The 15,661-nt window shown below is 35.1% G+C and overlaps 1 protein-coding gene across 18 annotated transcripts in view; it reads right to left on the bottom strand.

Annotated features, from left to right (window-relative positions):
- Positions 1-15,661, bottom strand: part of LOC115214246 — a 397,241-nt gene that overhangs the window by 163,460 nt on the left and 218,120 nt on the right. For 17 of the 18 annotated variants that reach the window (XM_036504497.1, XM_036504498.1, XM_036504499.1 and 14 more), the window contains exon 3: positions 2,834-3,756. In XM_036504497.1, coding sequence (XP_036360390.1) covers positions 2,834-2,896 — 63 coding nt within the window. In that variant the 5' untranslated portion in view covers positions 2,897-3,756. The remainder of the gene's footprint in view (positions 1-2,833; positions 3,757-15,661) is intronic. The other variant, XM_036504495.1, reaches the window with a different exon arrangement.

The raw sequence follows: 15,661 nt of genomic DNA, 5'->3' as shown, positions 1-15,661 counted from the left end.
ATAATCTAATTAAATGTAATAACATCAGCAATTATATATATATATATATATATATATATATATATATATCACAATTAATTGATATATGTAATTGAATTATTATATTGGCACATATATGGCATCTACGTTTAATTAAATATTTAATCAACTACAATGTTATTTAATCTACGATAAATAATGCAACGCATTTAGTTATCAATGTAAAATATGATGAGCTGGAAAGATTATTAGAGATTAATCTATAAGGAAACTACAAAAGGGTTTATGTCCACGTCAATCATCATAGGGATTAATTAATAAACAATTAAATTATAACTAAATAATCAAATATTTTACATAATTTGTGCTATTTCTCATAGGTGATGTGACTTTAGAGAACTTTAGTGATGCTGAGTGATGAAGTGATGCCAAGTGATTTTGTGCATTTTTGTGATATAAATTGTGACAATTTGTCACAAAGTGATTTGCTGGTATTATAATTAATTTGTAGAAATTTATAAACAAAACTTTGATTAACTGCATAAACATCAAATAATTTCTAAAATATATGAAAGTAATTAAAACCACATGTTGGATTTTAGTCGGCTGGTGGAGTGGTTCTCAACCGGGGACCATATGACACCTGAGGGCACCTGTAAGATTTGGGGGTAGGGGTCCCATGCAACAAAATAGTAAACTGCAGATCAAGAATAGTATTTCAAGGGCCTCTTAAAAATTATTTTCCTTTAGATGTATGTATTGGTATATATCGTGAAAAACAGTTAAGTTTCTCTCTCTACCATTTTACATAGTTCAACCTATAGACGTTAATGTGTGAAAACAAACTAGGAATTTTTTAAAGAAGTTTTTAAATATTGAATGGTTATGAGATTCCACCCAAATAAAATAGTAATCAAGGGGATCCATGGATAAAAAATGGTTGAGAACCTCTGGTCTAGTATTTACGCTTTAGTTTATCTATAGGAGTGATGCTGTTATCCATATTCACTAAGACAAACATGCATTTCCTTATTCTAGTCATTTGTTGCTCACATGAAAATGAGTGCATGACATATTTTAAAGAATTCTATGCATAGTTCCGTTGCCCTGCAATATTAAATCGCGGACATTAACAACAAAGGATTTGATGTTATTAGGTATGGGCTGGATCCTTCTTTTCTTTCCTTATGTTATATTATCCACCTAAAGCAATTTGTACAGCTATAACCAATACGAGAATATAAATGAGACTTGGATATTTGCTAGCTAACTATCCTGTCAGGTTTTGCACATAATTTACTCGAGCTTAACAACCCACAAGCTGCTTATGGAAGAAAGTTATCGATACAATTTTCATTGGAAATATTAATATATTTTGATCAGAATCTCAACTTGTCCTAAAGGATATTTTTTATCCTAATGCACATGTGTTTGTGCGTGTGTATGTGTATGTGTATAATCTGAATTACAGGTTATTGTTTACGCATTATGCACTAGATGAATGTTACAATAACAGTAATTGTTTTCTAGTAATTTACTCTGCTTTTTAATTATATCTGTAAATTTAGGTATGATGATAACATTTCAAATCTACGTTAATTTCTATGAGAAAGTGTATCATTATCCCCAAGCTAACCCTATATCACTGACTGAGTCTTGAATGTACAACTCTGACGAAAAACGATTTTGTTTTCTGCTGTCAGTTGTTATCTAATAATTTTGTTTCTGCTATAGTATTTAATTTGATTATTAATAGGAATGTTACCCAATGTTTTAAACCACTGCTAGTAGAACTCTAAGTATTATTTTAAAAGTTCATCTACTTATATGTTTTTATGTATTTATGTATTTATCTATCTATCTATCTAACGATCGATCGATCAATCAACAATTCTATCTATCTATTGAAAAATAAGAATGTAGATTAACGTGTCATAATTACAAGCGTGAAGGAATAGTAACGTTTTTATAAATTATCAATATATTTGTATAAATCACTTTACCATTTAATCTATCCATCAATATATGTGACTATGTGCTTTGTTGTGCATATGGTTGGGTGTGTCCCTACTTATCCGAATGTATGAAGAGGAAGGAAAATTTTAAAATATCCTTATAATTTTATGATTAGAAATCAAGATAATACCGAAGGAGTGTTTTTGTAATTTCCATACACTTATCATTTTCATGCATTTCTTTTGCAATAAATTATATTTGCAAGGAGGTGAGCTGGCAGAAACGTTAACACGCCAGGCGAAATGCTTATTGATATTTCGTCTGTCTTTACGTTCAAATTCTGAAACGGTCGACTTTGTTTTCCATCCTTTCGAGGTCGATAAATTAAGTACCAGTTGCGAGCTGGGCTCAATCTAATCGACTAGCCCATCCCCCAAAATTTTGGGCCTTGTGCTTAGAGTAGAAAAGAATAAATTATACTTGCTTCCAGAAGGAAGAAAGAATCTTCCTTGTGGCAAAGGTGGGATGGAAATTTCAAAAGCATAGGTTCTCCAGAATTGACATGTCACTAGGGAAAAGGACACATGGTGATCCTCTTGTCCCCAGCCTGTCAAACCACATGCATTCACTGAATTTGTGTGTGTGTGTCCGTGTGTGTGTGTGTGTGTGTGTATGTGTGTGTGTTGCAACACACATACACATATCTATGTCGGTGTGCGTTTGTGCGTATGCATGTATCTGTGTTGGGAATTAAATAGAATTTGTTTTATATTGATGGATAGTCATTTCGATGCATATATAAGCAGACGATTATATATATAAAAAAAATCTCTTCCGCCTCATTATGAGAGTGATGGATGTGTAAAGATGTGCAAACATAAAACAGTGCGACACTTACCCTTATTGCACTTACCCTGATGGCACTATTCTTCCTATCACCAGGCGGGATGGGAGAGGACATTGCGGGTAAGTTGATATAAGAGTAGTATTAATTTTGCTTAGAGTTTTCTGTGTACTTCGTTTTACGATAGCTTTTGGTGGAGATTATATGAAGGAGATAGCGTTAAGATAAACTGGCCATTAGTGGGGAGAGTAGGTAAGTAGGCAGGTTGGTGGAAAGCTAAGTAAGTAGAAGGGTAAACTTGGTTCCTCGATTGATGGATTCTTGGTTGGCTGGTTGGTTGGTTGGTTGGTTGGTTGGTTGGTTGGTTAGTTGATTGGTTGATTGGTTGATTGGTTGGTTGATTGATTAGTTAGTTAGTTGATTGGTTGGTTTATTGGTTGATTTGTTGGTTAGTTAATTTCTTGACTGGTAGGCTTCTTGGTTGTCTCAAAACATTCATAGGCTAATTGGTTTGTTCTTAGCTTGATGGATGATATCTTGATGGTTAATAAACTTCGTTCGTTGACTATTTATTTCAAGAGGAAAGGGCAACTTGTAAGTGACTTGGTACTACGTTACTTAGATGAAATTTGAATTGTTGCCTTCTGGAATCGGGCGAAGAAAAATTAATATAATAGAGTATAAACATTTATAACTACAACATTAACAACCACAATAATTTCTATGAACCTAGTTTAAGGTGTTTAAGTAGAAGTGATATTAGAAGGAAGAAATTTAGATTTAAGAGAGCTCTTGTGCATCTAGTACGTGTCATGGAATTGTGTGGTTTGTGTTTTGTAAATATACTGGATGAAGTCTTATTCCGGAATGAGTATGGAAATTCCGAAGTATATCTATTTGTTGTATTTGATGTCGAATCCAGGTGATTTTTTCTTTACAGTGCCCATGTATTTCCAGTACGAAGTCTCTGCATATGTCTGAAATGAAACGATATAGCGTATGAGTGTACAAGTACAGAAATATATGATACGCATACGAATAAATTTATCTAGGTTTTGTAACTGTGGTAGTGTGTGCTTGTGTACGTGTCTGTTTCTCTGTGTTTTTGTGTGTGTGTGTGTGTTTCTGTATGTATGTGTATGTTTGTATGTGTTTGTATGTATGTTTGTGTGCATGTGTTGTGTGTCTTTGTGTGTTTGCGTGTGTATGTTTTTGTGTGTAAGTGTGTGGAAGTATGTACGCAAAGTAAATACACAAAAATATTCATGTGCGCATGCGTATATGCATTATTCAAATTTTTTAAAGTTCTGAGACAGAAGATAAGCAACTACTATTTTAAAGTCCGAAGCATATTTGGATTCACATCCGGCTGTGAGACTTGAACCCCACACAAAACTATTGCTATGTCAGTCCGAAAGTTAATCGCCACCGTGTTCAAAACACTATTTTTGTCGGAAGGAATTATATTCCTTGTCGCGTTCTCTATATTTGTGACATACAAACATATGTACACACTCACATGCATGTTCACATACATAGTAATCAGGTGTTTACTATGAGAGAGAGAGAGCGGGCGGGAGTGGAGTGGTGGAGAGAAGAGTGAGAAATAAAGGGAATAAACAAATTCTGGAAGGGTTCTGAAGAAAATTATAGGACATAATCCCCTGTTTGCTCAGGGGATAAGCGCAAGTACTTTCCAGCTGCAAATGTTGTACACGTTAATTAGGTTAAGAAAATAAATTATTATATTCAGATCACTCATTGTGAAAATAACTGAGTATACTACTAATCATAGAATCATCCACTTACTGGACATCACAGGAGACCTTAGTTCTAATATTTTTAAAGAACAATGAGAAAATCACAAATATTAACGTAGGATCCAATCACAACCATTAATGTTCTAAAATCAGGAGAAAGCTTATTATTCAACAAATATGGTCTTCATTGGGGTAACTCCTGAATACAACGAGATCCTTGTGACGAGTGAGATCAAAGATAAGGTCATATATAACTCTTGCCGGGTCACCAGCTCAAGAACGAAGCGAATGAAGATCACTGGATTTACATACTCCTTTCCTTCAGCAGTAAGTCTAATATAGGTAATGAAGGTCCTTCTAAATTTAATACACAGACATTTCCCACAATAAAACAAATACAAAATGTTCTTAAAATCGCCCTTAGCTGCATATATCGTCATGAAACAACTTATACGACTGAAACGACTTCTGCTACTTCCGTAGCGCATATATCCTCAAAGGTATCAAAGTGGTGAACACTTTGATCGCAAGGGTGATATGTTATCACCTGACCATCTACCCTTGTCCTAAGAAATATCTGACCAGACTGAAGCTTAAGCTTCTCCATTTCTTATGGAGCAAACAAGTTTGGTCAGGAAATTCACCTACTACAAGTATCAGGTTCATGATGGTTTCGAGATGCAGTTGCTAATGATACGCAGGCACGCACTGAAGTTAGCACACCTGTAGGAATATCTGTACCTGCGACCTGGATGACAGTGACGACGACTATGGCTACGGCTACGGCGACGACGAAAACTAAGTAGAACTAGTATGAACACCTTTCGCAAGACACGTCTTCCGTTACTGACCTGGCTGCAATCATGAGTCAACTTATACTGAGGTTGGGCGCTTGGAACCTGATACATTATTATCAGGTACTCACAGCAGTTTGCTAACTGGACCCTGACGTCAAGAAAATATATTGCGTTCTCTATATAATTAGTAGTTGGGATGAGCAATAGCTTGGAAAGTACTCTGAGCGACGATGGGAACAGTGTAAGCAGTCTCCTCTGGAAAACATTTAAGTCAGGGACAAGGAACTATTTCCAAATGTCCTTAAAATGTCAGTACTGCCATGAGTACTAGCTGTTCGACTTAGTTTCAACTGGTATAGAAGTAAAAAATAGCCAGCGTATTCGAGATGTATGTAGGGCGACGAAACCTTTGCTCATGCAATTATCCAGTCTCCGCAACATCAACCACAACAGCATCATCATCATTACCATTATCATTCATATTATTATTTAAAGCTGCAAGCTGGCAAACTGCTTAGTAGCATTAGTCTTTTTTTCATTCTGAGTTCAAATGCTACCGGGGTTGATTTTGTCTTTCACCTTTTCAGAGTCGATAAAGTAAGTAGTGTGCTGGGGTTGATGTTATCGACTCGCCTCCTCCCCTCAATTGTTGTCCTTGTGCCAACATTTGAAACCGATATTACTATTTTTTTTTTAATTATATACTTTTGTCACGCTGTTTACCCTAGCAGCAGCCATATCACCAGCAGTTGTAATGATTTGATACACATTTCTTTTATACGTTTGTTTATTTTTAAGATGTTGAAACATCTATTTCCATTCTATGAGCATTGATACTTTTAAGATCAGCGATTATATTGTTGAAGTGTAAATCCAGCGAGAAGTATAATTAAATATAGGTTCAGTATGATAAAGAACAGGTTGTAGTTCAATAAAATAATTGGTAACTAATCTCATCGCAAATACTCCGAACTGAGAGTATCGAGAAAGGAAACTACCAGGCATATGATAATGGTGAAAAACAATGTTTTTTATTATTATTATTAACCATTGATTTAGGTAATATTTATTATTGGTCATTTACTAAATACTTATCAATTCGCATCTTACCACTCCCACACACACACAGACACACACGCACACGTACACACAAAGCTGGATGTGTATTATTGACCAGAAAATCTTAAAAAGTTGAAATAAGATATGTTTCTAAAATATATGTGATGCACGTGACTTGACACGTTAGCTAATCAGCAACAAATCAACATCAGATGTAAGCTGAGCAGTAACTTGTACTTCATATATTATAGCATCCATTAACAACTGTATAATGTAAAACAAGGTTAAATATCAGACTGGCATTAGACCATAGATGACATCTTGGCATCTATGACGAAATATATTACAGAAACTGTCAATAATGAAATTACGACACACAGTGAAACAATAACATATGAATCTTCAATATACCATAAGGAAACTCTATTATTTATATTGCATAGTATTACTCATTGAAGCACTCCGTCGGTTACGACGACGAGGGTTCCGGTTGATCCGATCAACGGAAAAGCCTGCTCGTGAAATTAACGTGTGAGTGGCTGAGCACTCCACAGACACGTGTACCCTTAACGTAGTTCTCGGGGATATTCAGCGTGACACAGAGAGTGACAAGGCCGGCCCTTTGAAATACAGGTACAACAGAAACAGGAAGTAAGAGTGAGAGAAAGTTGTGGTGAAAGAGTACAGCAGGGATCACCACCATCCCCTTCCGGAGCCTCGTGGAGCTTTAGGTGATTTCGCTCAATAAACACTCACAACGCCCGGTCTGGGAATCAAAACCGTGATCCTACGACCGCGAGTCCGCTGCCCTAACCACTGGGCCATTGCGCCTCCAGTATTACTCATATACTTTAACGCATAGAGAATATGACTTGAATGTAACAAAATGTAAAACAGCAGAAAAGCTGCTAGGGTATCCTACATGAATGTAAATGTAAACAATTTAGTATTACGGTGTTATGTGAATATCTCTAAGAAAACACAAAATGAAGATATATGCCCTGAACATATAAAAGGTGCAATATAAAATAAATATTGAACTCAAGTAGTTTGTTAATGAAACATCAACCTGGTGTCAATCATGGAAGTAGTTCATCATCCTAATGTTTCCAGTATTATGAAAATTCTCCTAAAAAACTCAAATCCAGATGTCGCATTGACTATATTAAATCATTTAACCATCTGATAATCTAAGAATGAACCCCTTTATTGAATCTAAAATAAACGCGAACAAGAAATGAATTGTGCAGGCATTTTTTAATACTTTACTTCGGATCTGGTATCCTTAAGCGATTGCATTAATTTGCATTATATATGAAGAAGACTACGTAAACTGTTAGTTTTTTGAGAGATAGGAACATTTTTTAAACTTGATGTACCAGTCACAACTACGTCGAGTATGTTGATTATTAGTGATATGTGTTTGTATTCAATAAGGTTACTTTTCTCTTAAGATACCTAACAGTAGCTAACTTCCATGAAATATTTAAGCTGCAGCTAAACTCAGGACTCAGATCTCAGTAGTAAAAGTGTCCTTAGAAACTATGTCACAGACGAAATATTCAACCGCGGGAATTGTTGGTCTCATATCAGTTGTGCAAACAAATTCGAAATACTACTGTTATCGATTGTACCGTTCTGAGTGAAACAAATTTTACTAGGTTACATGATCATTTTAGCAGGAGATAAAACTCTATTTCTCGTTCTTATTCGTGGTTGAAATTATGGCGAAACATAGAGAAAAAATGTAAAAGAAAATAATATATGAATAAAAACGATGGTTTGAAGTTTATCCAAAATGGTTCTTAGCATAAATTTATTCCATAAAACAGTAAAAGGTTATTTGGAATAATAGGGAAGTTGGGTTGTTGCCAAAGAAGCGAACAAAAGGGAAAGAAATTCGTGTAATGAAATATTTTAAAATATTATTAAAGTATTGTATTTATACAATGAGAGTGCATTTCAAAAGCATTTATAAAGTATGAGTGGATTTCATGATAGGTAAAAATAATAGCTTCGCAAAGGTTTATTGTATTATTCTTTTTTTTTTATTACTCTCGCTTATAAAAGTTGCCACTACAAGTTTATATGCATATATATATATATATATATATATGGTTATGTGGTAAGTGGCTTGCTTACGAACCACATGTTTCCTGGTTCAGTTCCACTGCGTGACCCATTGGGCGATTGTCTTCTAATATAGTCTCCGGCCGACCAAAGCCTTGTTAGTGGATTTGGTAGACAGAAACTGAAAGAAGCCCGTCGTACATATATGTATGTATGTGCGTGTATGTTTGTTCCCCCAACATCGCTTGACTAGACTTACAAAGAATAAGTCCTGGGGTCGAGTTGCTCGACTAAAGGTGGTGCTCCAGCATGACCACAGTCAAATGAATGAAGCAAGTAAAAGAGTAAAGCGTAAAGATATATATATATATATACATACATATATACGACGGGCTTCTTTCAGTTTCCTTCTACCAAATGCACTCACAAGGCTTTGGTCGACACGAGGCTATAGTAGAAGACCCTTGCCCAAGGTGTTATGTGGTTGGTAAGCAAGCTACTTACCACACAGCCACTCCTACGCCTATATATATATATATATATATATATATATATAATATATATATATATGCAGATATATTGTTGTGAATAGACAAACACACTTTTAAAAGAGTGGGGCATTAATTTAGCTTCCATAACTAATTCAAATTACAGCAAAATTCAAACTTGATACTATCTAACACCTAAACATATACAAGGAATATATACATACACACATGCATTCATACATACAAGCAGAAGGCTTTAATCGGCTTGAGGCGATAATAAGATACATATCCACAGTGCCACGCAGTGGGACTTAATCCGCAAATATGTGTTTGAGAAACAGCTCACTTACCACTCAGTCAAGCCGGCACATACATATGTGTGAGTGTGTGTGTGTGAGTGTGTGTGTGCGCGCATACTTATGCGTGTATAGACACAGATAAATGTACATATGAGAAAAGTTTACTATGCCACGTAGTAAGCGTTGCTTCCAGAGCATTACGAAAATGAATATCAGAACTGTAAAATGATTTTCATATGAAAATCATTTAATAACATTTAATAACATAATAATATTTTCCTGTATGGTGTATGATTTATTGAAGAGCGCTTTTGATTATACGTATCTTTTTTTAAAGTAAGAATGTATCCTTACGTGTGTGTGTATATATATATAGTTGAAATTTATAGAAAAAACAAACGTGTATTAGTTTGACGATGGGGAAAATGAAAAAGTATTTTACCTATGGAGCCTACACTCTTCAACAGAAAGGAATAAGAGAAAATAAACAAAGCGATAGTGAAGAAAACTTATAGATTTCAGTGGTCCAGCATGGCGAATATATATATGTGTGTGTGTGTGGTGTGTGTGTGTGTGTGTGTGTGTGTGTGTGTGGTGTTTGTGTGTGTGTGTGTGTGTGTGTGTGTGGTGTGTGTGTGTGTGTGTGTGTGTGTGTGCGTGCGTGTGTGTGTGTGTATAAAAAGTAACAGAATGAGATTAAAAAATCCATGACTATGAAAGATTTCAGAACATTTATAAAGAGAAGTTCTTACAGCTGTTTCCGGGATATTTTATATATCCCTTCATCAGAGGAGGTGCGAGGAAATGTTTAAGTAATAGTTATTATAGAGAAGATATGAAATACAGAGTGAAGTGGAGGAATGAAAACAGACGTGAGATACGTAAGGATATTGTATCTGCAGTTCCATTATTTAAACAGAATGGTGCATATATAAGTTTCCTCTACCTTGTGTGTGAGTTCCAATGGTGTTTATAATTGGTCATTCCAAGCATACAGTCTTGTAAAGTTGGGAATGTGTTTGTATGGTCAAATTAAAAACAGGAAGAGAGAAAAAGAAGGAAGACTGAAAAAAAGGAAGAGGGAAAAAAAGGAAGAAAGAGAAAAAGGAAGGGAAATGTGAGGGTGACAAAGAAAGAGGAAGAGATGAGAGCATAAAGAGGTGAGAGTGTAAACAACATAACACATATCAACTACACGAAGTTTGCTAACAATAAATATTAACCGTCTACTGCTTGGCTCGGCAGGGAAATATCAACTGCCAAGAGTGTCAATTAAGGAAGTTTTCAATCAAAATTATAAAGGTGTAACCCCGCCATTGTAAATATTTCTAATAAAGATGAAACTGCGCTCAGTACTATGAAAGCACAAAAATCTTCTGTATTTGCCTTCTGCTAATACGCAAAATAACCGATAGGAGCATTCCACTCTATACATGGTTATTATGACGAACAACGTTAACCTCAAAGAAAATTTTCCTCTAGAAGCGATACGATCAAAGACGACGACGAGGGTTCCGGTTGATCCAATCAACGGAACAGCCTGCTCGTGAAATTAACGTGTAAGTGGCTGAGCACTCCACAGACACGTGTACCCTTAACGTAGTTCTCGGGGATATTCAGCGTGACACAGAGAGTGACAAGGCCGGCCCTTTGAAATACAGGTACAACAGAAACAGGAAGTAAGAGTGAGAGAAAGTTGTGGTGAAAGAGTACAGCAGGGATCACTACCATCCCTACCGGAGTCTCGTGGAGCTTTAGGTGATTTCGCTCAATAAACACTCACAACGCCCGGTCTGGGAATCGAAACCGCGATCCTACGACCGCGAGTCCGCTGCCCTAACCACTGGGCCATTGCGCCTCCACCGATGCTAAAATAATGGATAATAACTAATGATTGTCCAGAGTTCGTGCATACTGTAATGTGGGATACACTTTTCCTGTATATATTTGATGAATTATCATATTAATTGCAACTATGGCAGCGAGCTGGCCGAATCATTACTGCGCCGGGCAAAATGCTTAGCAGTATTGCGTCCTTCTACACGCTCTGAGTTCAAATTCCACAGTGGTCGAATTTGCCTTTCATCCTCTCGGGATCGACAAAATAAGTACCAGCTGAGTCCTGGGATTGAAATAATTGATTTATACCCTTCACCCAAATTACTGTCCTTGTGCCAAACTTTGAAACCAATATTTATTTTCTCTAAGAGCCTTCAGTGATAGCTAATTGCTAGCAGTCGCACCTAGAAACTTTTACCACATATGCTCTCAAATCTACGTAAACTGGAAGCATCAAGATGCGCAACAAATAACACATTTCGCTGAAAAAATTTCTCTTGTTAAGTGATAAAAATCTAAGCTTAAACCGTAATAGCAGTAGCAACATCACTATCAGTAGCTACTACATAAATAACTAACATTAGTAAATTACTATCGACTTTTTGAATGGTAAAAATAAAGATATCAGTAATATTCATAAATGATATAATGGTAATGACTAGAGCAACCATTAAAAAGAAACGTAAAACAAAATTAATAATTTAAATGTGAATATATTCTTAATGGAAACACTTTCTAATTTGTGTATAAAATAGAAAGACATCTTTAGTAGGAAAGTTCCATGGTTTATAGAATGCATGTTATTACATTTGAGTAACATATTTTTTCGGCTTCGTTGAATAATAATAATGGGGTTAATTTTTTCGGTGGATAAACAAGTTCATCACTATTTACTCTATGTTTGGTATCTTATCTTTTACTTGTTACAGTCTTTAGACTGCGGCCATGCTGGGAAACTGCCTTGAAGAATTTTAGTCGAATAGATTGACCCAAGAATTTAATGTTATTTTGCTGAATCGCAAAGTTACGGGAAAGTGACTACACCAGCACCGTTTCTTCAAGTACTGGTGAGCAACTAACACAGAGCCAAAGATACACTCACACACACTTACATATATATATATAGTGATAATTTTCTTTCAGTTTCCGCCTACCAAATCCACTCACAAGGCTGAATGTACTACGCAGTGGAACTGAACCCGGAACTATGTGGTTGGGAAGCAAAATTCTTACCATGCTACGACGGCTGGTATCCTACTATCTAAGATATTTTCAATGAACTAAAGAGGTTAATAGTAAATAGTCACAAGGCGGTGAGCTAGCAGAATCATCAGTGTGCCGAGCGAAACACTTGGCGGCATTTCGTCCGTCGTTGCGATCTGAGTTCAAATTCCCCCGAGGACGACTTTGCCTTTCATTCTTCAGGGTTGATAAAATGAGCACCAGTTAAACACTGAGATCGATTTAATAGATTTACCACTTCACTTAAATTGCTGGCCTTGTGTTAAAATTTCAAATTAGTATTAAATAGTCACCATAATTATTAATAATATTAGAAATCCTGCTATTTATGCCACGACTTAAAATACTCACATATAGTGAAACATACAGAAGTAACAACTCAGCAGCAACAACAATATTTCGAGAGAAATAGTTATATATTTCTTTACTGCCCACAAGGGGCTAAACATAAAGGGGATAAACAAGGACAGACAAACGGATTAAGTCAATTACATCGACCCCGGTGCGAAACTGGTACTTTATTTATCGACCCCGAAAGGATGAAAGGCAATGTCAACCTCGGCGGAATTTGAACTCAGAACGTAACGACAGACGAAATACCGCTAAGCATAAATAGTTATAGTTGAGAGAAATAGTTATAGTTGAGTATTAAGAAAAGGCGTTATACAGTTTCTCGGCAGCATTGCTCTTGCTGCTTGTAAAACTTGTGGTGACGTCAACAGAATAGTATGTGTAAGGAAATAGTATCGGAAGGAGAGACAATGAAAAGACACAAGTAAATTTTAACGATGTTTAAAGGACTGCTGTTATTGTAGATGATGATGAGGAGGAGGAAGAGGAGGAAGGATTTGACGGTGTTGAATATTGAGATGAAAATAAGGATGGTGTTCAAAAAGGGGTTAACCATACGATAGTGAAAAGGAATTATGATGACATGGGTGTTCATCAGAGTAACGACAGAGATCAACAAAAGAAAAAAGAGCGAGTTCTACAGCACGAGTATCTAAGAAAGTGATAATTTAGTGACACCAGATTTCAAATAACATATTACTGAGGTACATACCTTCCCAAGCAATGTGCGGTGAAAATCTGTTAACTACTTACAGTCTGAAGATTTTGTTTTTGTAAACTGTCTAAGCATAAATATTACATGGATATATACACATAAGCGTGAATGATGACATAAGCATAAATGCTTACATTTATCTAGATATTTGTAATACCTATCATTCATATAGAGTCATAGAAGATTTCATGAAAGTAACAGAATATATAATAATATACAATTAAAACACCATCATGACTCACAATTAAAAAGTTTAAAACACAAGATACAGCCAAACTCTACTACAGTAAAACTAACAATGACAACAACGTCGAGAGGGCGAGCACTATTTACAATAAGTGCAAATTTTATGTACTAGTTTAACAAGTCATGGGCTTTTAGTATATTTAGAAACTTTTCCTCATGCTTATAGCAACTATTTAAACAGTAAACTTGGAGGAGGCAATGAATGCGTTTAACAATTCATTTAGGACAGAAAATACATATTCATATGCATGTTGTATATATATACATATATTCCATGTATATGTATGTGTATACATATATATATATATATTATATATATATATATAATATATATATTATATATATATATATATAGGCGTGGCCGAGTGGAGGCGCAGGCGTGGCTGTATGGAAGCGTAGGTGTGGCTGTGTGTTAAGAAGTTTGCTACGCAACCACATTGTTCTTGGTTCAATCAGTTTGCAAGCGTCTTCTGCTATTACCGGGTCGACGAAAGTCTTGCGAGTATATTTGAGAGACAGAAACTGAAAGAAGCTCGTCATATATATATATATATATATATATATATATATATTATATATATATATATATATATATAAATATATATATATGTAAATATATATATATATAAATATATATATATATAAATATATATATATGTATGTATATATATATATATATTATATATATATATGTATATATATGTATATATATGTATGTATATATATGTATATATATGTATATAAATGTATATATATGTACATATATATATATATATATATATATATATATATATATATATATATATATATATATATGTGCGTGTGCGTGTATAAATATATATATAGGTTGAAAATATGTGGAGAACGTGTATAAGAAACTGGAAGAGAAATGCCTTCGTTTCACATAGTTTAATATATTTTTATAAAGAAACACAACCACTCGTGGACTTCGCGTATATGACCTCAAAATAACACTCATTGAATGTCAATACCTGCCCTGCACTTATAGACTATGTCATTAAACGTGCCAAGAAAGTGGACACAAACACACTAACCACAACAAAACGAAACACCACACCTCACTTTAAATTACTCCCATACATATCAACCAATAACCCCAGAAACAATGAAGCATACAACACAGTAATACAAAATCTCTCTCTGCTCACTCAAGACTCGAAAATTAACAACATCCTAAATACACATAAACTCCTCAAAATCAAAAGACAACACAAATTACTCAAGAGACTCCAAACAAATGCAAAACTATACTCAATACATACGATGCCAACAGTTAAATAATGCAGACGATCTAATTGTGACACATGTCCATAATTAACTGAAGGTTCGGAATTCACATTCCAGCAAGGAGAAAGATTCTCAATTAAGACTAACTTCACATGTGCTTCCCAGAACCTTATCTATGCCCTATCCTGCTCAGGTTGTGGCCACTATTATGTGGGCCAAACGAGCCTTACTTTGAAACGCAGAGTCACGCTGCATAAAGAACAGATTCGTTTTCCTCAATACAGCCAGATAGACCTGAGCGAACATATCGACAGATGCGCAAAAAATAAAACGCCGAATTTCCATATCTTTCCATTATACCAATGCAAAGATTCAATCTCCTTACAAGAATGCTTAAACCTGTTCATACAAAAGTACAGGCCACACCTTAATATACAAACTTGACTACTTCAAAAAATATACTGAAGAGTTAGTTGTCCCCCTTTTCACCTGTTGTCTCCCTTTTTCCACTCTCTAGACTCATTCTTATTTTTCAAGTATCCAAAATGGCAAGACCCCTTTGTCACAAAAATTGATTACTTCGCAATGTCCCTTGAAAAGCTAATTTAAATAATGAAAACCGGTTGGATATCACTACTTCCATAAAATATGTATTATTTTCAAAAGATTTCTTTATAAAAAGATATTGAAATATTAAACGAAGGGATTTCCCTTCCACTTTTTATATGTTTTATACATATTTTCAACTCATAATTTTGCCACGTGGCG

The sequence above is a fragment of the Octopus sinensis genome, linkage group LG7 (assembly GCF_006345805.1).
Source record: "Octopus sinensis linkage group LG7, ASM634580v1, whole genome shotgun sequence".
NCBI lineage: Eukaryota > Metazoa > Mollusca > Cephalopoda > Octopoda > Octopodidae > Octopus > Octopus sinensis.
This window is presented reverse-complemented; position numbering and strand designations above follow the sequence as displayed.